Source organism: Aquarana catesbeiana, linkage group LG04, assembly GCF_042186555.1.
Source record: "Aquarana catesbeiana isolate 2022-GZ linkage group LG04, ASM4218655v1, whole genome shotgun sequence".
In the NCBI taxonomy this organism is placed as follows: domain Eukaryota; kingdom Metazoa; phylum Chordata; class Amphibia; order Anura; family Ranidae; genus Aquarana; species Aquarana catesbeiana.
The window spans coordinates 80,940,723-80,965,563 of record NC_133327.1 but is presented as its reverse complement, the minus strand read 5'-3'; the positions used below and the strand labels follow the sequence as shown (position 1 = coordinate 80,965,563).

At 45.4% G+C, this 24,841-nt stretch overlaps 1 protein-coding gene across 1 annotated transcript in view; it reads right to left on the bottom strand.

Moving 5' to 3' along the window:
- Nucleotides 1-24,346, bottom strand: part of SMC6 (structural maintenance of chromosomes 6) — a 166,775-nt gene extending 142,429 nt beyond the window's left edge. Inside the window, exons 1-2 of the mRNA XM_073625346.1 lie at nucleotides 24,188-24,346; nucleotides 18,003-18,112 (exon numbers count right to left, since the gene is read on the bottom strand). Coding sequence (XP_073481447.1) covers nucleotides 18,003-18,110 — 108 coding nt within the window. The 5' untranslated portion in view covers nucleotides 18,111-18,112; nucleotides 24,188-24,346. The remainder of the gene's footprint in view (nucleotides 1-18,002; nucleotides 18,113-24,187) is intronic.
- Between the last annotated feature and the right edge of the window lie 495 nt (nucleotides 24,347-24,841).

The window sequence follows — 24,841 nt, the reverse complement described above, 5'->3', positions numbered from 1 at the left end:
CCCAAGAAGCACTAATCGCTCTCGTAGAGTGCGCCTTGACTTGAAAAGGGGAATCTTACCCTTTAAATCATAAGTTTGAATAATAACTTGCCGAATCCACTTATCGACAGTGGATTTCGACGCTACCTGTCCTTTCTTAGGACCTTCTGGCAGAATAAATAAGACATCAGTCTTACGAATCTGAGCAGTTGCCTTTAAAAAGATTTTCACTGCTCTCACCACATCAAGAAATGTAGTGACTTTTCTTCCCTGGAACATGGTTTTGGAAAAAACGATGGCAGGACAATATCTTGGTTCAGGTGAAAACCTGAAACTACTTTTGGCAAAAAGCCTGGACGAGGGCGTAACACCACTCTGTCCTCATGAATAATCAAATTAGGCTGTTTACAAGAAAGAGCAGCCATCTCCGAAACCCTCCTTGCTGAGGATATAGCAACCAAAAATACCAGCTTCCTTGTCAGAAGGACTAAGGGAATATGCTGTATAGGTTCAAAAGGCTGTTTAACACTGACAAAACTAAATTCAAGTCCCAAGGGCTCAAAGGTGTTTTAACTAGCGGATTAATCCACATCACGTTTCGCATAAAACCCTGGACTAAAGAATGCATAGCAAGTGGTCTTTGAAATAAAATTGATAAGGCTGAGACTTGGCCCTTAATAGTACTCAGGGCCAACTTCATCTCTACGCCTAATTGTAGAAAGGCAAGAATTCTGCCTATGATATATCTCCGAGGGTGCCAACCCTTGGATTCACACCAGGAAACGTAAGCCTTAAAAACTCTATAATATATAGTTCGGGAAGCTGGCTTCCTTGCATTAATCAAAGTTGAGATAACTGACCCAGAAAGCCCACACTTCCTCAGAGTGTGGGATTCAATAGCCAGGCCGTTAAATTTAGCATTCGTAAAGTAGGATGGAATATCAGCCCCTGTGAGAGCAGGTCCGGCCTTAGTGGGAGGGGCCATGGGCCCTCCACTGCCATCTTTACGATTTCTGCGCACCATGACCTTCTGGGCCATGCTGGTGCTTAACGGCTTTCTTTCCAGCTTGATCCTACAAAGAAGTCGTGGCAGCAATTAAATAGGGGGAAATGCATAGATCAGTGAGAACTGATCCCACGGGTTCACCAACGCATCTGTTCCGCATGCGAATGGATCCCTTGTCCTGGACAAAAAGTTGACTAACTTCATGTTGAGTCTGGACGCTAGAAGATCTACGTCCGGAGTCACCCATCTTTGGCAAACAGCTCGAAAAACGTCCGGGTGAAGAGAATATTCCCCTGGGAATTACTGCTGGCGACTTAAGTAGTCCGCCTGCAAATTCTCCACTCCCGGAATGAAAACTGTCGATAGGCATGGGACATTCTTTTCTGCCCAAGTTAGAATATGGTTCACCTCTCTCTGAGCTGAGAGACTCTTGATGCCCCCTTGGTGATTGATATAGGCCACAGCTGTGGCATTGTCGGATTGGATCCTGACAGGACAATTCTTTAACAAAGCCACACACACTGCCCTAATCTCTAGGATGTTGATGGGCAGGGTTCTTTCAGCGATTATCATTGTCCCTGACAGTCGTTTTCTCTAGTACTGCTCCCCAGCCTGAGAGGCTGGCATCTGTTACTACTTTCCAGATAATTGGTCTGAAGGCCTTTCCTTTCAGCAGATTCTGGGTTAGTAACCACCAACTGAGATTTTGGGACACTTTTGGGGAGAGCTGCATTGGTAAGTCCAAAGCTTGGGCCATTTTGTTCCAAGCAGACAGGATACTGTTTTGCAACAGTCTCGAATGGAACTGCGCATAGGGAACTGCTTCGAATGAAGCTACCATCTTTCCTAACAAGCTCATGCAAAGGCGAATTGAGGGATCTCTTTTTGACCTGACCATCCGTACCAGCTCTTGTATGGAGCTGATCTTTGCCGGAGGCAAAAACACCCTTTTCTGGGCTGTGTCTATGATCAGGCCCAAATACTCCAGCTTTCTTACTGGTTTTAAAGTGGTTGTATAGTCTTTTTTTTAACTTTTACCTACAGGTAAGGCTATAATAAGGCTTACCTGTAGGTAAAAAATCTCCTAAACCTGTACGGTTTAAGAGATATTCCCCTTGCTATGAGCCGCTGACTGCAGCGGCGCATGCGCACAGGGGATTCTCGGCTGAAGGCCCTGCAACTGCCGGACCTTGCCGGGTAAGAAATCTCCCGCGCGCATGCGCGGGAGTGATGACATCGCGGCTCCAGCCACTCACAGCGCTGGAACCGCGATACCCGGAAGACACGCCGAGGCAACATGACAGCTCCCTCGCCGTGGACCAGGTAAGATACCGACGCCTCGTTCTAAGGTAAGTATTTCATAATGAGCTAGTATGCGGTGCATACTAGCTCATTATGCCTTTTGCTTTACAGGGGTAAAAAAAAAAAAAAAAAAAAAATTTCAGCAGGTATACAACCCGCTTTAAAGGAAGACTTCTTTGGGTTGAGGATCCAACCCAGACTTTCCAGGTAACTGGTTGTAATGCATACACTCTGTTCCAAGCGAGCCACTGACTGGTCTATTAACAATAGATCAGCTAGGTACACCAAGACTGTTATGCCCTGTGCCCTTAGCCTGGCTAGAGGTGGGGCCAGAACTTTTGTGAACACCCGGGGGGCTGTAGCTAGCCCGAAGGGCAAAGCTACAAACTGAAAGTGTTGTTGTTCTACTTCGAACCTCAGAAATCTCTGGTGAGCAGGAAATATAGGGACATGCAGATATGCATCTCTGATGTCGATGGATGCCATAAGTTCTTTTCCTTGTAGGATGGAAACTACTGACTTGATTGACTCCATGCGAAAGGAGCGGATCTTCAGGAACCGATTTAGATTCCTTAGATCTAGAATGGGTCTGACGCCCCCATTTGGTTTTGGTACCGTAAACAGGTTTGAATAAAACCCCAAACCTTGCTCTTCTGTGAGAATCTGTATGATCACCCCCTGAGCCAATAATCGATCTAATGCTTGAAACAGGGATTGCCTTTTCCCTGGGTCTTTGCAAATGTTTGATCTCAGGAAACGAGATGGTGGGAACTCCCGAAATTCTAGTTTGTATCCTAGAGACACCATGGAGATTACCTGTCCTGAATTTCCCTTTGCCAGACTTCTGAGTATTTCAGAAGTATTCCCCCCACTCTGGTGAGGGGGGACGCCTCTTCATGATGAGGCTTTAGTATTCTGCTTTGCAGATTTGCGGCCCCAGGTCTTCTTTTGTGCTTGAGTCGGACCCTGAGGTTTTCCTCTAGAGTCTGATGGCAGAGGCCGTCACCACTGCCTAGAGGCGGATGCCCCTGGCGCAGAAGAAAAAGTCAGTTTAAATGAAGGACGTTTATACTTTCTTTTGACTGGCAAAAGAGTACTCTTTCCACTAGAAATCGTCTGGCTGTATTTATCCAAATCATTGCCAAATAGTCGCTCCCCATGAAAAGGGAAACTAGTCAGAAGCTTTTTACAAGGTGCTTCAGCAGACCAATCTTTTAACCAAAGGGTCCTACGCATGTGTACTAGCACAAGGGCAAGGCGAGACGCCTGGTGATTAGAATCCTTCATAGCATCTATGACAAAACATAATGCTCTAGGTAACTTGGCCAACTGTTGGCCTGTTGTGCAGGGAGCTCTTTAAGAGCCTCTGTGAATTGGTCCTTTAAGGACTGACAGATACCTATTGCTGCAACTACAGGCTGAGTAACGGTCCCTGCTAAGGAAAAAGATTTTAACAGGAATTACAACTTTTTATCTGTTGGATCCTTAAGGGCTCTTTCACACGGGGCAGATCAGTGATGATCCGCCCCGAGAACACCCGCTTGCTCAGCGGGGATCGCTCCGCCGATCCCCGCTGAGCAGGAAGATGACAGGTCCATCGCTGCACGCTGTGCAGCGGCGGACCTGTCAGAGCGCCGCTCTCCCCTATGGGGGATCGGATGATGACGGACCGTAGTGTCCGTCGTCACCCGATCCGATCCGAAAACGGATGGAAAAGTAGGTTTTTCCTCCGTTACACTTTTCGGATCGGGGCAGGTCGGATGTCAGCGGACATGTCACCGCTGACATCCGACGCTCCATAGGGATGAATGTATGTCCGTTTTTCATCCGAAAACGGAAGGATGAAAAACGGACATACGGATCGTCCGTGTGAAAGAGGCCTAAGCATTTGTGCATTGTCTACTGAACAAGTTAAACTTTTATTCACACTGGAAATTGCAGCGTCAACTGCTGGAACCTTCCACTTTTTTGTGAATTTTTCCTCCATGGGATAGAGAACTGAGAATCTCTTTGGAGGAAGAAAATGTTTATCTGGATGATCCTATTCAGCATAAATAAGCTTTTCTAGTAATGTATGGACCGGAAATGCATGCAAAGGTTGTAAAAGTTTCAAAGAACCCAAAGAGGAAACCGGACCTTCAGCTAACTCTGTTAGGGGTAGCATGAAGGTGGAACAAACCATTTCCAGATTGTGAAGCTGATTAATTAGTTGTTGTTTCCTCAGCAGAGGAATAATCGGCTTGTTTTTCCTCTCGATCGTCTGAGGGTAACACCTCATCTTGTCCCCACTGTTATCTTAGTAAAGTGTTTGGCGTGGAAGAGAAGGATCTAGCACGCTTCCTATCCCCTTGGATGGAGGATGCGATTAAAGCCACTAATCTTCCTTCTAAGCCCTGCAGGGCAGAGGAAAATGCATCTTCAGTCACGTATACAGGGGCTAAAGTGTGAGAAGCAGTTGCACCACCAATCGGTTCCAAAGACTCACCCTGGCTTGCCATATCTGGCATCTCCGGAGAGCATGACAGTGTGGAGGCATTGCTGGAGTTCCCAGCGCCTGGGGGTGGAACCTTTGGTGCCTTAGTAGTAACCTTGGAAGCCCTAGTGCTAAACACAAAAGCAGAGGCACTCTAAGAACTGTTCTATTTGCTGAGCAATAGTAGGAAAAACAATGGCAGCATAGATTAAACTAATGCTAAACAATAATGTCTTTTCCTGTACTGAAAATGCCTGTGTAAACCCCCTCACGTGCTCCAGCGTTCCTGTGTCCTGTGGCAGCCTTGCTTCAGCTGCTCTGGTAGACAGCTTTTTGTTCACAGAGCATCAGCTTTTAAACCCCTCAGGTGGATCCTGATTGTGCGCCGTGTGCTTTCCAAGACACCATGGATCAGCAAAAAGAGGTTGTCCAAAAAAGGTTTTTAATGGAAAAGAGTTACATCACAAAAGAGGTGCAACGTTTCGGGGCCGCGCAGGACCCCTTCGTCAGGCAAGTGATGGGGTGCATAGTGTAAAACAGAATATATATATACAGTGGTCACCAATTAGTAAGAAAACATGTGCAGAATGTGAAAATGAAAAAAAATAGTGCACTCCCCCCTCACACTGACGTCAGATTGACGTCAGAATCCCGCCTAAATCATTAAAAATTGTAATTTGCAAAGACAAAACAAAAGGTTGACAATAATGACATATTAAAATCCTGGAGTGCAGATCGCCACTTACATGTGTTCATAATGGTCTCCGATCGGCTAAGATTGCCGGATCTGCCCGCTCAGGGCACAGTGTTACCTAGGACGTAGCGACTGCATGTCAGCTGGAGGTTCAGGGAGCCAATCGCATAGCGCCACGTACGTCACGCATGCGCCCAGCTCCGTAGAGACCGATTACTGTGAAGGACGCCTGGCAGCAGGACATGTGACATGTGGTCGGTGCCACACAGGGGGAGAGGGGGGAGGGAGAGTGGGGGGGGCGAAGACGGGACGTAGGGAGGGCCAGGGATTAAGGGTAAAAGGCAGGGGGACAAGGAGGAGAAAGAGGGGGGGGGGGGAGAAGGAGGATAAAAAAAGGGAATCTGGGGATACCGTGAGCGTAACAGCAGGAGCACGGAGGCTATATTGGACAATCAAAAAATGAGAGCAGAGCATAATGATATGTCAAAATACATAAAAAATGAATAGTACTGAAATATGGTTATCATTAATGTGCCTGCTAGGTAGGTATCACAGGTAAATACCAGATGTAGAAAGGTACAGAAGAGATTAAAGGAGAAGTACCAAGTACGTATAAGTACAAGGTAAATAAATAACCAATGAGTTATTGCTCAGACAATGCGTGGATGATCAAAATTAGATGTTGTACATCATAACAAAACCAAGACCTGGACAGAAAAGAAAACATACACAAGAAATTGTCACCTATCATCAATAAAGCATGTAAACGATAAATTGGTATTGAGCCCCCCAGGGTGTACTGTGCCTAAGGTATGAATCCAGTAGGCCTCACGGCGGAGAAGTAACCGGTCACGGTCCCGACCCCTATAGGGTGGCTTGATATGCTCAATCACCATCCCACGAAGCTCATGGGTTTGGTGCTTGGCTGTCACAAAGTGCATTGCTACAGGTTTGTTGGGGTTAGCCTGTTTACCCTTTTCGGTCTTGGCCAGGGCGATCCTAATGTCACTTTTGTGTTTCTGAAATAGTTTCTTGAACGGACCGACGGTCTTACCCACATATGTTAATGTACAGGGACATTTTAACATATATACGCAGAAATCAGTGTTGCAATTATAGTACTCACGTATTGGGTAACGTTTACCCATGCGTGGGTGTGTAAAATGTGTGCCACAAATAAGTGGGTTACATATGTTACAGTTGTAGCATCTGTAGCAGCCTGTTTTCTATGATATTTTTGGTAACGTTTTGATGTACTTGTGTCTGGGATCAGCTTGTATTAGATGGTCACGCAGCGTTCTACCCCGTTTGTATGTCATCATGGGTCTGGCCCTTGTGGTGGGTCCTAGGGATCTGTCAGATAGTAAGATATTCCGGTTACGTTCGATAGCGTGTTTACTCGCACCCGATTCCTGATTGAACGTGTGTACAAACAATGAACAGGTCACAGGGTTGGGGGTTCTGGTCCGTCTCTTCTGGGCTTTGTCAAGAGCTTGGTTAAGTACCACTGTAGGATACCCGCGCTCCAAGAATTTGTCGTACATAATTTCAAGCTGCTTCTTTTTATCGTCCTCATCAGAACAGATAGGTAGATTTCTGCGCAGATGTTCAGGATGTGCACTCTGAAAGTGGAGCAAGGTGTTTCTGTTAGTAGGTTTGGTGTATAGGGGTGTTGTAATGGTGCCATGGTTATTGGTGATGAGCACATCAAGAAATTTAATACGTTCACAGAGAATTCAGGATTGAACACAATTCCTGGAAAGATATTGTTCAAAAAGTCAACAAACATACTGAACTCATCCTTGCTACCTGACCAAATGAGGAAAATGTCATCAATGTACCTCATCCATTTTACCACATAATTGTGGAAAAGGGAGGATGGGTAAATTTTTTGTTCTTCAAGGTAGCCAACAAATAAGTTGGCAAATGTGGGTGCTGCCGAGCTCCCCATGGCTGTGCCACGTATTTGTGTGTATGTCCTTCCTTCAAACATAAAGTGGTTATTAGTGAGGATAAACGCAAGACATTCAAGAATATACCCACAAGGTACCCTGGAGAAGTTATGTTTAGCACAGAAATTTTCAACGGCCCGCAGGCCGGCAGAGTTTGGTATGCAGGTATATAGGGATGATATGTGCATTGTTGCAAATTTCCAGTCATTCTGAAGGGTATGGAAGGGTCTCAGTTTCTCAAGGAAATCACTCGTATCCCGTGTATAGGCAGGTAGATCCTTTACGAAGGGCTGTAAGTAGAAATCAATAACCTGGGCCAGTGGTTGGGTAATGGCTCCTGTACCGGATACTATGGGTAGGAACTTAAGTGGTGTGGTACCCTTATGGATTTTGGGTAGTCCATAGATGACAGGCAGGCGGGGATGGTCATTATATAGAAAATTGACCACCTCATCGGTCAGCCAACCTCCCGATCGCCCCATATTAATTAGGTGAGATAAAATGTTCTTGGTACCTTGTGATGGATCTCTATTTAGTGTCATGTAGCTAGTGGAGTCGGCCAACAAGGAGAGCATACCCTTCCTGTACTCACTGTAGTCCATGATCACAATGCCTTTGTCGGCGAGTTTAATGATGATGTTTTTATCATCTTTGATTGATCTAAGTGCAGCAAAATCATCTGGGTTCAAATTAGTGTATTTTCTGTTTGAGGCTTTGTGGGACGCATCATGTTTGATTGTTCTGATGTAGTTCTCGATAGAGTGAAAATGTCCAGGAGGTATGAATTTACTTTTCAATCCAAATGGGATTGGTACGATTTTCTCGGCTGTGGTCGTGGTGGGTGTCCCAGGTTGTGTATGAAAAAATTGTTCTATTTTTAATGTGCACTCAAATTTGAACATTTCGATCTCGAAGTCAAACAGATTCCGTCTATTGATCGGGCAAAATGACAGGCCTTTAGATAAAAGTCTGGACTCACCGTTGGTGATGGTTCGTGATGAAAGGTTGATTACCGGGCACGCCTGGATCCCCGCCGTCAAAAAACCTGTAGCAATGCACTTTGTGACAGCCAAGAACCAAACCCATGAGCTTCGTGGGATGGTGATTGAGCACATCAAGCCACCCTATAGGGTTGGGGACCGTGACCGGTTACTTCTCCGCCGTGAGGCCTACTGGATTCATACCTTAGGCACAGTACACCCTGGGGGGCTCAATACCAATTTATCGTTTACATGCTTTATTGATGTTAGGTGACAATTTCCTGTGTATGTTTTCTTTTCTGTCCAGGTCTTGGTTTTGTTATGATGTACATCTAATTTTAAACATCCACGCATTGTCTGAGCAATAACTCATTGGTTATTTATATACCTTGTACTTATACGTACTTGGTACTTCTCCTTTAATCTCTTCTGTACCTTTCCACATCTGGTTTTTACCTGTGATACCTACATAGCGGGCACATTAATGATAAAAAATTAATAGTACCGAAATATGGTTATGTATTTTGACATATCATTATGCTCTGCTCTCATTTTTTGATTGTCCAATATAGCCCTATGCTCCCGCTGTTACGCTCACGGTATCCCCAGATTCCCTTTTTTTTCTCCTCCTTCTTTTCCCCCCTCCCCCCTTCTTTTTCCTCCTTGTCCCCCTGCCTTTCACCCTTAATCCCTGGCCCTCCCTCCGTCCCGCCTTCGCCCCCCCACTCCCCCCCCTTCTTTGTCCTTAACTTTGCCTTTCGCCTGTCCCTTTTATACATGCATACTTTCCCCTTTTATGATTTCACCTATGTATATTTTCCCTTCTGTGTCTCCCCTTCTTCTTTTCCTGTGACAGATGTATTTAACCTCTGTCCCATGTTTTCCTTTCTTGTCTGCTTTCTATTTCTTTCCTCTTTTCTTTTCCCTGTGTTATGGTTCCTCCTTTATTCTTTCCCTCTTTGTCTTTCTTCTTGTGCACTAGGATTTACTTCACTCCTTTGTCACTTTTCCCTGCTCTGTTGCTTTTCCGTCTCCTCTCTCCACACCCCTCCTTGGTTACCTGACGCGGCGCCGACCACACGTCACAGGTTGCCGTGACGACAGCGGCCCCGCTGCCAGGCGTCCTTCACAGTAATCGGTCTCTACGGAGCTGGGTGCATGCGCGACGTACGTTGCACTATGCAATTGGCTCCCTGGACCTCCAGCTGACATGCAGTCGCTGGGTCCTAGGTAACATTGTGCCCTGAGCGGGCAGACCCGGCAATCTTAGCCGATCGGAGACCATTATGAACACATGTAAGTGACGATCCGCACTCCAGGATTTTAATATGCCATTATTGTCAACCTTTTGTTTTGTCTTTGCACATTACAATTTTTAATGATTTAGGCGGGATTCTGACGTCAATCTGACGTCAGTGTGAGGGGGAGTGCACATTTTTTTTTCATTTTCACATTCTGCACATGTTTTCTTACTAATTGGTGACCACTGTGTATATATTGTGTTTTATACTATGCACCCCATCACTTGCCTGACGAAGGTTTCCTGCGCGGCCCCCGAAACGTTGCACCTCTTTTGTAATGTAACTCTTTTCCATTAAAAACCTTTTTTTGGACAACCTCTTTTTGCTGATCCATGGTGTTCTGGCAAGGATGTCCGTTTGTCTGATACTTCCAGAACCCAACTGGTGATCGCTACAGCACCCATTAATTTTTGTGCCATTTTACCGGGAATGTGTGCGATTGGAATATCATATTGATTGCGTGGTTTCCAAGGACACTGAGTCCACACGACGCTGACGTCTAAGCCACACCCCTTCCCGGGCCCTCTCTCCATCCTTCCTTCAATGAAAATGTCAGCCTCGTGCGCGTGGACGGTTTCGGAGACACAGCCAGAAGGAGGAGAGGAGGCTGCAGCCACCATGCGGCGTGTCTCCTGATCACCCCATTGAGAAGAGCACTTTACCCTTTATGGCAAATAAATGCTTTTTTTATCTAAAAAACGCCACCCCGCACCCCATGAAAGGGGGGGGGGGTTGTCAGTTATTCTTGCTTATCACACTGTCTTATAGCAAGTATAATACTGTTACAATGTAATGTACATAGTACCTGTATCCCCAGCTACTCAGTTTCCCCAATTGGGGGGAGAGGAGAACCCCCCTCTAGTTGCTAGGACACACGCTTGTTGTAGCAGGGATTCAACAGGGTATATAAGTTATTACTCCCTCTAGAGGAGTTTTAAGGCATTACAACATTATATATTTAGACCCCTTTCACACTGGGGCGCTTTGCATGCGCTACAGCGCTAAAAATAGCGCCTGCCAAGCACCCTGAAAGAGCTGCTGCTGTGTCTCACACTGGAGTGGTGCGCTGGCAGGATTCTAAAAAAGTCCTGCTAGCAGCATCTTTGGAGCGGTGTATACACTGATTGGTGCTGTGCCGGTCACAACGTTTAAAAAAAAAAAAAAAAAAAAAAAAAAAGCTTAAAAACAGAGGATTAAAAGAAATAATGAATAGCAACAAAGTGTTTAACCACTTCAATACCAGGCACTTAGACACCTTCCCGCCCAGGCCAATTTTCAGCTTTCAGCGCTGTCGCAATTTGAATGACAATTGCGCGGTCATACAACACTGTACCCAAACAAATTTTTGCTTTCTTTTGGTGGTATTTGATCACCTCTGCGTTTTTTATTTTTTGCGCAACAAATAAGAAAAGACCGAAAATTGTGAAAAAAAAAAAAAAAGTTTTTCTTTTTAAAATTCTGTTAAAAATGTTTGTAAATAAGTACGTTTTCTTTTTCAATGATGGGCACTGATATGGCTGCACTGACGGGCACTCATAGGTGGCACTGATAGGCACTCATAGGTGGCATTGATGGGTACTTATGGGTGGCACTGATGGGTACTTATGGGTGGCACTGATGACACTGATTGGTGGCGATGACACTAATGGGTGGCATTGCTGGGCATCACGGAAATATAATGGTGCCAATCAGTGCCCATTTGTGGGCACTGATTGGCACAGACTGGGCACATTTGGAAGGCCATGGGGTACATACCCGGCCATCCACATGTTGCCCCCTTCCCTAGTGGTCCTAGTGGCCTCCCTGGTGGTCCAGTTATCACTATTAACATTGTGATAAGCCGTGATTGGACACGGCTGATCACGTGGTAAAGAGCCTCCGACCAAGATCGGTGGAGCAGTGTGTCAGACTGACACACCACTCCACCGATCGCCGCGATGCGCGCCCCCCCGAGGCGGCATGTTATCCTCCTGGACATCATATGATGCCCAGTCAGGATAACGGAACCACCGCCTGGCTATAGGCCGGACGGGAAGTGGTTAACCAGTTGACCCCCGGAAGGTTTTACCCCCTTCATGACCAGGCCATTTTTTTTGCTACTTGTGCTACTTTAACTGGCAAATACACAGTAATGCAGCGCTGTATGCAAATAAAATGTATATAACTTTTCACACAAATAGAGCTTCTTTTTTCTTTATTTAAAGCATGCAACATGATTATGTAGTACGACATGACAGTCCATTCTTAACCACTTCAATACAGGGCATTTTCACCCCCTTCCTGCCCAGGCCAATTTTCAGCGCTGTAGCATTTTGAATGACAATTAAGCGGTCATGCAACACTGTACCCAAAGTAAATTATCATTTTTTTCCCCACAAATAGAGCTTTCTTTTGGTGGTATTTGATCACTTCTGTGATCACTTTTGATCACTTCCCCTACAATATAGGGGATAGATTTATGGCATTTTTATTCATTTTTTTTTATTTACTAGTAATGGCGCCGATCTGTGATTTTTATCGTGACTGCGACATTGCGGCAGACACATCGGACACTTGACACTATTTTGGGACCAGTGACACTTATACAGCGATCAGTGCTATAAATACGCACTGATTACTGTATAAATGTCACTGGCAGGGAAGGAGTTAACACTAGGGGGCGATGAAGGGGTTAAATGCGTTACCTAGGGAGTTATTCGAACTGTGGGGGGAGGGGACTGACTAGGGGAGGAGACTGATCGGTGTTCCTATATACTAGGAACACACGATCTGTCTCCTCTGCCCTGACAGGATGTGGATCTGTGTGTTTACACACACAGATCCACATTCCTGTTCTGTCACCAGTAATCGCAGGTGCCCGGCAGAAATCGTGGCCGCTGGGCGCGCGCATCGGCTCCTATACCGCCGGGAAGCCAAGGGCGTCTTATGACGCTCGCCTGGAGGGACAGTGTGTTTCTACGGACATCATATGATAATGGGCAGGAAGTGGTTAATGATAAACATTAACAGTGATACACAAAGCGAATACAAACAGGGGTTTAACCACTTCCCGCCTGCCATAAAGCAGATTGATGGCCGGAAAGTGGTTCTGTTATCCTGACTGGCTGTCATATGACGTCCAGTAGGATAAGTCGCGGGGGTGCGCAGCAATCGCTGGTGTGGTGTGTCAGTTTGACACACCGCATCACCAATCTCAGTAAAGAGCCTCTGATGTAGGCTCTTTACCATGTGATCAGCTGTGTCCAATCACTGCTGATCACAGCGTAAACAGGAAGAGCCGTTTGGCTTTTCCTCCACTCGCACTGACAGACGTGAGTAGAGGAGAGCCAATCAGGCAGGGGGGATCTGCGCTGATTATCAGTGCAGACCCCCCCCCCCCCCCGAGGATGCCCAACCATGCCACCCCAGGACCACCAGGTATACCCAACCATGACTATCAGGGTTGCCAATCAGTGCCCAATGCCTGCCAGTGCCTCCTCATCGGTGCGGCCTATCAGAGCCATCAGTGCTGCCTTGTCAGTGCCCATCAGTAAAGGAGAAATCTTACTTATTTACAAAATTTTATAACAGAAACAAGGAAAAACTTTTTTTTTTCAAAAAGTTCGTTTGTTTAGCAAAAAATAAAAACCCCAGTGGTGATCAAATACCACCAAAAGAAAGCTCTATTTGTGGGAACAAAATGACAAAAATTTTGTTTGGGTACAGCGCTGCATGGCCGCGCAATTGTCATTTAAAATGCGACAGTGCTGAAAGCTGAAAATTGGCCTGGGCAGGAAAGGGGGGGGGGGAGTGCCCAGTGTTGAAGTGGTTAAAGATAGCATTGAAGCCACTGGCCAATATCCTTCCAATGACATACCCTACTTAAAGGCAGAGGCTTTCAATGGTGAGTATAACCTGTATTTTGTAGAGTCACATAGGAGAACATAGAGCTTTCTTTTGGTGGTATTTTATATTTTATTAAATGAAAAACAAAATTATATTTTTTACTTTTTTCATAAAACATATCTAATAAATTCAAAATTCCTTATAAATTTAGGCCAAAATGTATTCTTGCTTTGGTAAAAAAAAAAAAAAAAAAATCCCAATAAGTGTGTATTAATTGGTTTGACATATTTGAAAATTGATCTCATTTCTTGTAGCCCCAAAATGCCAGGACAGTACAAAGTCCCCCCAAATAACCCCTTTTTGAAAAGCAAACAGTCTGAGGCATTTAGTAAGAGGCATGGCAAGTTTGAAGTTGTAATTTTTTGACACAATTACAACAATCCTGTATAAGCGATAGTTTTAGCTGTCATGAATGGGTTTCCTATTCATAAACAGTTTGCTTATGGTTGTGATCTGTGATGGGCTATAGATAATCACATGGTACAGGTAGCCAGGTACCATGTGATTGCTGTGGGCCAACCACAGATAACTGTAGGCAAGCTGTTCATGAATTGAAAGCCATTTATGACAGGTTGTTTACATTGTTATAATGTGATTGCTATGACCAGAGATCACATAATATCCGGTTACCGGTAAAAGCTGTCACAAAAAGGAGCATGCTTCTAACCTGGAAGAGGCACAATCAGTGTGCCGTTGGAGGGCTTTGTTTCAAGGTAAGACTTTCATAATGTGCTAGTATGCGATGCATACTAGCACACTATGACTTTACCTTGCAGGGAGAATGCTGTTTTTTTTGTTGTTGTTCTTTTTTTTTTTTTATTAAGTTTACTACTGGTTTACAATGGCAAAAATAGCGTGCACGTTCCTCGTGGTTAAGACGCCGCAACGCCGCACTCGTAAGCACGTTCCCTGCTGAGACGCTGGCACCTTCCCCGCGGATGCTCCTCGTGCTTGTGAGACGCTGCTGGGACGCGAGAGACGGTGCTGGGACGCGAGAGACGGTACTGGGACGCGAGAGACGGTACTGGGACGCGAGAGACGGTACTGGGACGCGAGAGACGCTCCTCGTGCTTGTGAGACGCTGCTGGGAAGCGAGAGACGGTACTGGGACGCGAGAGACGGTACTGGGACGCGAGAGACGGTACTGGGACGCGAGAGACGCTCCTCGTGCTTGTGAGACGCTGCTGGGAAGCGAGAGACACTGCTGGGACGCGAAAGACGCTGCTCAGACGCGAGAGACGCTGCTGGTAAGCGAGAGACGCTGCTGGTAAGCGAGAGACGGTACTGGGACGCGGGAGACGGTACTGGGAAGCGAGAGACGGTGCTGGGAAGCGAGAGACGCTGCTGGGAAGCGAGAGACGCTGCTGGGAAGCGAGAGACGCTGCTGGGAAGCGAGAGACGCTGCTGGGAAGCGAGAGACGCTGCTGGGACGCGAGAGACGCTGCTGGGAAGCGAGAGACGCTGCTGGGACGCGAGAGACGCTGCTGGGACGCGAGAGACGCTGCTGGGACGCGAGAGGCGGGACGCGAAAGACGCTGCTGGGACGCGAGAGACGCTGCTGGGACGCGAGAGACGCTGCTGGGACGCGAGAGACGCTGCTGGGACGCGAGAGACGCTGCTGGGACGCGAGAGACGCTGCTGGGACGCGAGAGACGCTGCTGGGACGCGAGAGACGCTGCTGGGACGCGAGAGACGCTGCTGGGACGCGAGAGACGCTGCTGGGACGCGAGAGACGCTGCTGGGACGCGAGAGACGCTGCTGGGACGCGAGAGACGGTACTGGGACGCGAGAGACGGTACTGGGACTCGAGAGACGGTACTGGGACGCGAGAGATGGCTTCATAGAGGGCTGCACATAGCATATTCAAGTACAAGAGTGGGCACTGTCACTCCTGGATGGCTACCATTACTATTTGCCGGTGAGCATTGCTGCTTTTGCCTTCTTAAACTGACAGAAACAAACTAGTAATTTTATTTCTTGATTATTTTATTATAGTACTAGTCTAGTACTGACTATTTAAAATGACTGTGTCTGCACTGCAGTACATCTGATCTGACTTGTAGCAAAAAAAATTATATAATTGAACTGACTGAGTGATTAAATATGGATTTAAAATGGAATGGAATGGATTTGCAAATTGCAAGCCATTTTTTTTTTTAGCTATTCTGTAGTATACAGTATAAAATTCATGCGCTTGCTGTTATTGAATGTGTCACTTTGACAGCGTAGTATAAGTTGTACAGTACTGACATGACAGCAAGCGCATGAATATTTTAAACATGACAGTATGCAATAAATAATATATTATATTTCATACATAATATATTAATAATTATATTTAATGCGTACTGTCATGTTTAAAAAATTCATGCGCTTGCTGTCATGTCAGTGTCGTATAACTGTATAACTTATAATACTACACTGAGACAAAGTGACAAATTTTATTCAATGACAACAAGGCGCATGAAGTATACTACAGAATAGCTAAAAAAAAATAAAATAGCATGCAATTGCAATTTGCAATCCATTCCATTTCAAATCAAATTTATTCAGTTCAATTATATTTTTTGGGTACAAGTCAGATGTACTGCAGTGCAGACATAACTACCTTGCATGCCAAGAGCAGCACCATAAAAAAAAAAAAAAAAAAAAAAAAAGAAGAAGGATTGGTTAGTCTTTATTTTATTTTTTGAAGCTGCCTCCTGGGGTTTAGCTTTTAAATTGATTTCGTCATTTTTTTTACCCCCTCTCAAAGGCAATGGAGGACAGTGAACTTCAAAGCATACCGTGCATGGCACACACGCTACAATTGGCTGTGAATGAAGGATTGCTGAGTCAGCATACCATATCTGATATCGTATCAAAAGGAAGAAAATTTGTGGGTCACTTTAAGCATTTTCCGCTTGCTTATTCCAGATTACAAGCTTTGCAGATGCAGTTTGGAATGGCACTGAAACGACTGCAGCAAGATGTAGCCACTCGTTGGAACAGCACCTACTATATGCTACAAAGTCTTTTTGAACAAAAGCGTGTTTTAGCTGCATACATTGCAGATTACGAGCTGCCAGCAACACTGAGTGCACATAAGTGGACGTTAGTTGAAAATAGTTTGTCTCTATCTCCATTTAAACAGTTAAAAGAAATAAGCTCAGCTAATGCTTCCATTGCTGAAGTTATCCCCTTGATTGCTGCACTGAAGCGTCTGCTTGGAAAAGAGGTAGAAACAGACCATGGCGTAAAAACGACTAAAACCACTCTACTGGAGGCCGTTACCAACCGGTTTCGAGACACCGAGTCCAACCCTCTGTACTGCATTGCAACAGTTTTAGATCCTCGATTTAAAGAGCATTACTTTAATGTGGAGAAAAAGCAGCATGCACGGGAAATGATACTGGCACTAATGGAGATGGGGGAAGCATCTAGTGAAGGAGTTTTGAGGTGTCGCACAGAGGAAAGTGAGAAACGGTTGCATACAAGTGAGGAGGAACACACTCCCTCCGTATCTGATATGTTTGAAGAAATTTTACACGAATGCACCCCAATCCATAGCGGTGCCACAACAAGTGCAGCTACCCAACAGCTGGACATTTATTTAGCTGCATAACTACTTTAACTGGAGCTCCTCTTTAAAGGACTGGTAATCTGCAATATATTAAATGCTTATTTTTGAGTTTAGATACAATTTCAGGAAATAAAGCAAAAAACAAAGCTGCATGAAAAGCTTAAGGTGTAAACTGCAAACTGGTTTGCATTCAACAGACACATTCTACACACGGACCGAATATCGGGTGGCATTGGCTGGTTTCTATTGAAAATGGCTGCCCATGTGCAGGGGAGCCGGTCCGACAGAAGTCGCCGTTTGGCTGGCTTCTGTCGAAGGGACATGAACAAAAAGGTCTGTTGTTCGGCAACCGATCAGTGCTCCCAACCAATGACTGAAAACACTGACCAGTGTATTCTGGCGGGGGAGCCATCCACCCGTCAGTACAAAGATCTCCCCTGCTGAGCTAGTGTGTTCTAATATTGGATTGTTAGTACAGGGGCTCCTCCTGAGCACTTCAGTTTTTTGTCGTTCAGCCCGTTTGATTGAACGAAAAAATTAAAAAAAAAACTACTTGTGTGTATCAGGCTTAAAGTGGTTGTAAAAGCAGAAGGTTTTTTCTTATGCTTTCTATGCACCGGTGGGAGACCCGAGAAGAGGAGGATCCAGGATGCTCTGTGCAAAATCACAGCACAGAGCAGGTAAGTATAACATGTTTGTTATTTTTAAAGAAAAAAAATACGAGACTTTATTATCACTAAGTTTCTATTGTGATGACAAATTAACCTTTGGGATTTTTTTTCTGTAATAAATTAAACTAACATGCCAACTGACCCTTGCTCCTTCATTATATGCAATTGAGCAGAGAAACATTAAAGCTTGCACTTACTGCCTGAGACCCCTCTCCAGAAGAAGAATCTTGATCATCATCATCTGGCCTTGCTCTTTTACCATGTCCAGAGGTACTCAGTGGGCTGGTTTCCTTTCTTTTGCCCATTGCTGTTAAAAAAAATAAAAAAATAAGAAGAAAATAAGCCACTTTCTATAAAAATAAAACTGATAAACAAAAACTTCATCCTTGTTTAATAAAGAGATATTAAACCACCATTTTTTTTTTCCATTTCATTTCAGTAGCTGATTTAATCCTTTACTGAGTATATGCAATTTCTTAATCTTTTTATCCTGTTCTTATTTGGAGCCATAACTGCTGCCCAAGGTTTCCTGTTTCAGGGTACAGAAGCACCCCTTGCAATAGAAACAAATAGCCCTGCAGACTGGGATTGCAAGGCACTCCCCTGCAACCCCCACCCCACCTTCTTTAAAGAGGGAGTCCACCTAAAAAAAATTATTAAAAGCCAGCAGCTACATATACTGCAGCTGCTGACTTTTAATAAATGGACATTTACCTGTCCTGGATTCCAGCGATGTCGGCAGCCGATCAACCGCTCGGCTCTCGGCTGCTGCCGCCATCCTCTGTTAGGGAATCAGGAAGTGAAGCGTTGCGGCTTCACTTCCCGGTTCCCTACTGTGCATGCGCGAGTAGCGCTGCGCGTTTTAAGTGGTCCCCGCTATCTCCAGGGACTTGATGTCTGCGGAGATACCCGCGATCTTCTCACGGAGAGGAAGAACGGGGAGATGCTAATGTAAAACAAGCATTTCCCCGTTCTGCCTAATGACAGTGTTACTGATCATAGCTCCCTGTGATTGGGAGCTATGATCAGTGATGTGTCACAGCTAGCCCATCCCCCCTACAGTTAGAACACATCCCTAGGACACATTTAACCCCTACAGCACCACCTAGTGTTAACCCCTTCACTGCCAGTCACATTTACACAGTAATCAATGCAATTTTAATAGCACTGTTCGCTGTATAAATGTGAATGGTCAAAATTGTCCGACATGTCCGTCATAATGTCGCAGTTACGATAAAAAAAAAAAAAAAAAAAAAAAAAAAAAAAATCGCTGATCGCCGCCATTACTAGTAAAAAAAGAAAAAAAATATTAATAAAAATGCCATAAAAACTATTCAAATTAATGGGATCCCATAGGGAACCATTGATTTTGAAAAGAGACAGAGAAACGCGGCTGAAAGCTGTCGCGGCTAAACGCTCATTGATGCCAATGCAAAACACGGATAAAATTGTGTTTTTAACACTGCTTTTTTCCTGGCATTGGTACTTCGCCATCTAAGGACAACGGACATCCAACTACTTATATGCATGGACTATTATTTATGTTTACAAATTTACATTTCATTATATCACTGAATGTATTGGGGCATAGTGACCATTTTGACTTGCATCACGTTTACTTCACTTATTAGAGCGCTACACTATTTGTTTTTCCACTGTCGGTACTAGATTTACAGCTCGTTTTTTTAAATGCCCGTGGGCATAAGGCCTTATTGTTGAGTCAGCCAAACACTGGCAGAGGTTTACTCACTGAATATTGCAACATTGCTTTTCAGTTACAAAGATTATTTGTACTTTGGTTGAACATTTCTTTAGCACATGGCAAAGATCACTTTTTGTCATTTAGTTTCAACTCTAGGATTATCACGCTGTTTAGAATACAATAGTATGTATTGTAAACCCAACATTTCATATTCCTGATATGTGCCTGCTGCACCATGTACTTGTATGAGAAACTCTCCTGTTCTCTTTGTATTGCTTCCTTTATGTGAAATCCCTGGTGTTCCTACAAGTCCCTCTTCTTTCCTATTATAGAAGTACAGCCAAAGCTTGTTTGGCTGTACTTCTCCTGTGGATCACAGGGGTGCATAACAAACCGGACTCCTGTGATCCACAGAATTACAGTTTTCAGCTGGCTGAAGCCCGCTGTCGACTGACTTCACAGAGCCGGTCCAGGATAGGAAAGGATTGTGATCATATGATCGGGATCCACCCAAATGCCTGGACCAGTGACCGGCTCAGCCTCTAAACGAGCCACTGTGAGCCTGAGGCTGTCGCCTCTCCACAGCTCAGTGCTCCAGTGAGCGTGGAGGGGGAGCAGACAGCGATGACTGACAGTCACCAACTCTCTGCTCACGGAGCTCCGAGAACTGGGCGATTGGCGGTGTTTGATCACTCAGTTCTCAGTCTTAGAGTCAGCAGTGGACCGATGCTGCACCCACTTAGGTAAATATGATTCTAAAAAAGAGAAAAAATAATCTCATTATATTCTTTTAAAAACTGACCACAGTAGGCATGAGAGCACAGCATGGCCAGTTCTCTATCTGGGCTGAGAACTCTGCCTGCTCCCCTCCAATGATCAGACTTGTCCTGACCCCCCCGCACAGCCTTTCACTGGGAAGATCAGTGTGCTGCCGTTACTCCTCCTCCAGCTCATATACATCTGAGAACAGAGAGAATGCGATGCAATTTAAATAAGGGGAAAAAAGGGTATTTATAATGTTTTTCATATATATATATATATATATATATATATATATATATATATATACATACACACACACACACAAATGCAAATGTTCTGTTAAAGCCACTTCAAATGCAGGTCATAAAAGCAGTCCATTTGCCTGCACTGGACTGCATGGCACAAAAGTACCATGCGATTCAGTTCCAGTGCATTCCAAACATTGTGCATGCGCTACTTTTGAATGAATGGGCTCAAACCTCACCACAGTGAATTGCATGCGAGTCACACAGTGTGTTCCTGTGCGTTTCATAATGTGAACCGGAGCAGAACTCCGGGATGGTGAGTAAATCTGTACAATAGCCATAACCATAGACATGATGTTGATCAACGTTGGATACTTTGTCTATAAGGCCCCTTGCACACTGGGCCTGCTTGGCAGGGAAACTCTCTCTGCTGATCCCCACCAAGCAGGCAGATGACAGGTCCGTGTCCACTCCGCTGATGCATTTATTCACAGATTCCATTTACCTATCTGGGCTCATTTAATGGTGAGTGGTCACAATATCTAAGTGGATTCCTTCTTTATAGACTAAGTCTACCATTGCATGATTATGTTTTTATCTGTGACTACATATACCTCAGTAGGCAGAGGATGGGCTATATGCATAAGATATCCTGCCATGCCAGACTTGTGGCTGACGGGTATTAGCTATTGTCTAATGGCCTGTACTCTCTGCGCCATCTTTTATCATCACTATTTTATACTTACCTCTCATGTTTATTATAAACATGAATTTTTAACCACTTGCCAACCGCTGCACGACAAAGTACGTCGTCAGAATGGCACAGGTGCGCAAATGGGCGTACCCGTACGTTCCTCCGACATTGCAGGCTAGCGGGCCCACACGCACGCCCGTTGGACTCGATGTCTGCCGGTGGCCCGCGATCGTGTCACGGAGAGGCAGATCGGGGAGATACCTATGTAAACAAGGCATTTCCCTGTTCTGCCTAGTGACATAAAAGGGATTTACTGCTCCCTGTCACCGGGAGCAGTGATCTCTGTCATGTTCTAATGAGCCCATCCCCCCTACAGCTAGAACACACTGAGGGAAAACAGTTAACCCCTTGATCGCCCCCTAGTGTTTAACCCCTTCCCTGCCAGTGACATTTATACAGTAACCAGTGGCTATTTTTAGCTCTGATCGCTGTATAAAGGACAATGGTCCCAAAATAGTGTCAAAAGTGCCCGATCTGTCTGCCACAATGTCGCAGTTCCAAAAAAAAAACGCTTATCGCCATTACTAATAAAAAATAAAAAAAAAAATTATAAAAATTACATAAATCTTTCCCCTATTTTGTTGACTCTATAACTTTTAAGCAAACCAATCAATATACGCTTATTGCGATTTTCCTTTCCCAAAAATATGTAAAAGAATACATATGGGCCTAAACTGAGGAAGAAATTCGATTTTATATATATTGTTTTGGTTTTTTTTAAATCGTCGGTCTTTTATTGTTTATGGCTCAAAAATAAAATCCGCAGAGGTGATCAAATACCACCAAAAGAAAGCTCTATTAGTGGGGAAAAAAACGATGTCAATTTTGTTTGGGAGCCACATCACACGACCGCGCAATTGTCAGTTAAAGCGACGCAGTGCCGAATCGCAAAAAGTGCTCTGGTCAGGAAGGGGGTAAAATCTTCTGGGGCTGAAGCGGTTAATCACCACTGGGTTTTTTTTTTATTAAAGTCGGGATCCGCCCACATGCCTGGACCGACACCCGGTTCATCAGCGAACCACTGAGAGTCTGAGCCGGGCGCTCCCTCCACAGTCCAGCACTCCAGTGAGCGCGGAGGGGGCAGAGCAGAGAGCCGCTGACAGTCTACAGCTCAGGGGGCCCTGAGAACCGAGTGATTGGACGTCTCCGATTGCTCAGTTCTCAGTGTTAGAGGCACTGGGGGGCAGATGTAGCATCCACCTAGATAAATATTCTTAAAGCGGGGTTCCCATTTAAAAAAAAAAATATTAAAAGTCAGCAGCTACAAATACTGCAGCTGCTGACTTTTAATTGGACACTTATGCCTCGTTTCCACTGAGCGGATCGGTTCGGTATAGTTTGAATGGCCTAGAATGGTCCGGTCTATTTTGGGGAGCGTTTCCACTGCAAGTGGGACCACAAGGGGCCATACAGGGTTTAGAAAAAATGCCTCAGCATAGCACAGCAGAGGGTTTTCTGTCAGCCAATCAGTGGAATGTATCGCGTGATGCCAGTAGCTCCACCCTAACCGAACCGTACCATTTTCTATGGCCCCACATCTGAAGCAGGACCCTGAATGGAGCGGTACGGTTCGGGTGTATGGGCCGCTTTCATAATGGAAACACCCAAAATAGCGAACCGAACCGATCCGCTCAGTGGAAACGAGGCATAACCTGTCACAGGGTCCAGCGATGCGGGGGATCGAAACCCTGCTCGTCCTCCCCTCCGCTCGTCGGCATTTTAAATGTGGGCGCCCAGCTGTGGCTTCACAGCCGGGCACCCACTGCGCATGTGCGAGCCGCGCCGTCACTGGCCCCGCAATCATCTGGGACCAGTCATGTGTCCCAGATGATTGACAAGAGGAAGGGTGGAGAGGTGATCTCCCTTCCTGCGCCGAGGGAAGTGACGTCAGGAGCCCAGGCACCGAAAGAGGCAGACTATGAGGGACCCCCTAGCAACAGGCATTTAGAGGTGAGTAAAAAAAAAAAAAAAAAAAATTTCTCCAAATGTTTTTTTTTTTTTTTAAAGAACATTACTAATTTTTTTTTTTTTTGGGGGGGTGGAACTCCACTATAAAAAAAAAAAAAAAAACCCCATACATCTTTTAACGCCCTGAGTGCACGAGGCCTAAGACTTGACATGTCTGGTATCTATTTACTCGATGCAAACCTCAACTTTTTTTATATTTTACCAAAATATATATATATATATATATATATATATATATATATTTTGTTCGTTTGCTCTTAAATTCATTTGTGTATTTTTTGTTTTCCGGAAAACAGGCTGATTGATAAATAACTGCTCAAATATCGTGTGACATAAAAAAAATTACAACTCCCACCATTTTATTCTCCACGATCTCTGCTTTCAGAAAATATACATTTTTTTTTGGGGGGGGGTATACAATAATTTCTTATACATAAATGCATATTAAAAAAAAAGAAGAAAATTGCCCGCTAGACAAGTGATGAGTCTACGGAGCCTAAAAAGGCCGAATAATGCCCCAAAGAACGTGGCGGACTCTTTCCAGCATTTGGTGACCCGGCGCTCAGAGGTGACGGGGCCACATGGAGGATAACGGGATTGCTCAGGGCGAGAGTTTTCGCTCTTCAGGAATGGCGGCACACAGCGCTTGCCTGGATCTGATTGGAGGGCTCGGCGTGATGGACCCCCCCAATCACTGAACCAGAACCAGCATGAAATGTTCCAGTAAGACCCAAACTGGTTATATTCTTGTGTAGAAGGAAATGCAGCACACAGGAGCCAGGCAGGCAGCATTTTCCGGAGAGGTCAGCCTGCCATGTCCCCCCTCTGAGGTAATGTTTATTATAAATCTCCCCTCCCCCAGACTAAGCATCTCCTCCGACCCCGGCACAGGAAGGGGAGGGAGCTGGAAAAGTGTACATACATGACCGGTCGGCTCATATTCCCGCTTACCTATCAGTTCCAGGCACACCGGGTGCCGCCGCTGTCACGTGACTCCCGCTATTTCTCTCACAACATTCAAACCTTCCCGAACTGCGCCACTGCCGGGCGCGCGACACTCTGCGCTCCGTCACGTGACCCAGACGGGGCTCTCCTCCTGTCACCAAAACTACACCACTTCACAGAGGAGGTCTGTAGCCTCGGCGCCATTTTACCGGAGACCAACCTGCTGCTGGCTCACACTGACCCATACTTGCTGAGTGGTTTATGAACGTTTAAAGGGGTTGTAAAGGTAAAAATTTTTTCACCTTAATGCATTCTATGCATTGAGGTGAAAAAACTTTTGACAGTACCGCCGCCCCCAGGCCCCCCGTTTTACTTACCTGACGCCTCGAATCTTCGCTCCTCGTCCTCGTCAGCTTCATTGCAGCTCAGCCTGGTCGCTGATTGGCTGCAGTGGATGGATTGAAAGCAGCGCAGCCATTGGCTCGCGCTGCTGTCAATCACATCCGATGACGCGGCGCGCCGGGGGGCGGGGCCGAGTGATACAGCGAGCTGCTATAGCCGCCGGCTGTATCACGGGAGCGCGCCCGCAAGCACTCACCACCGTGCGAGGGAGCTCGCATGAAGGTGGTAAATGCTTGCGGGGAGGAGCTGAAACAGCCG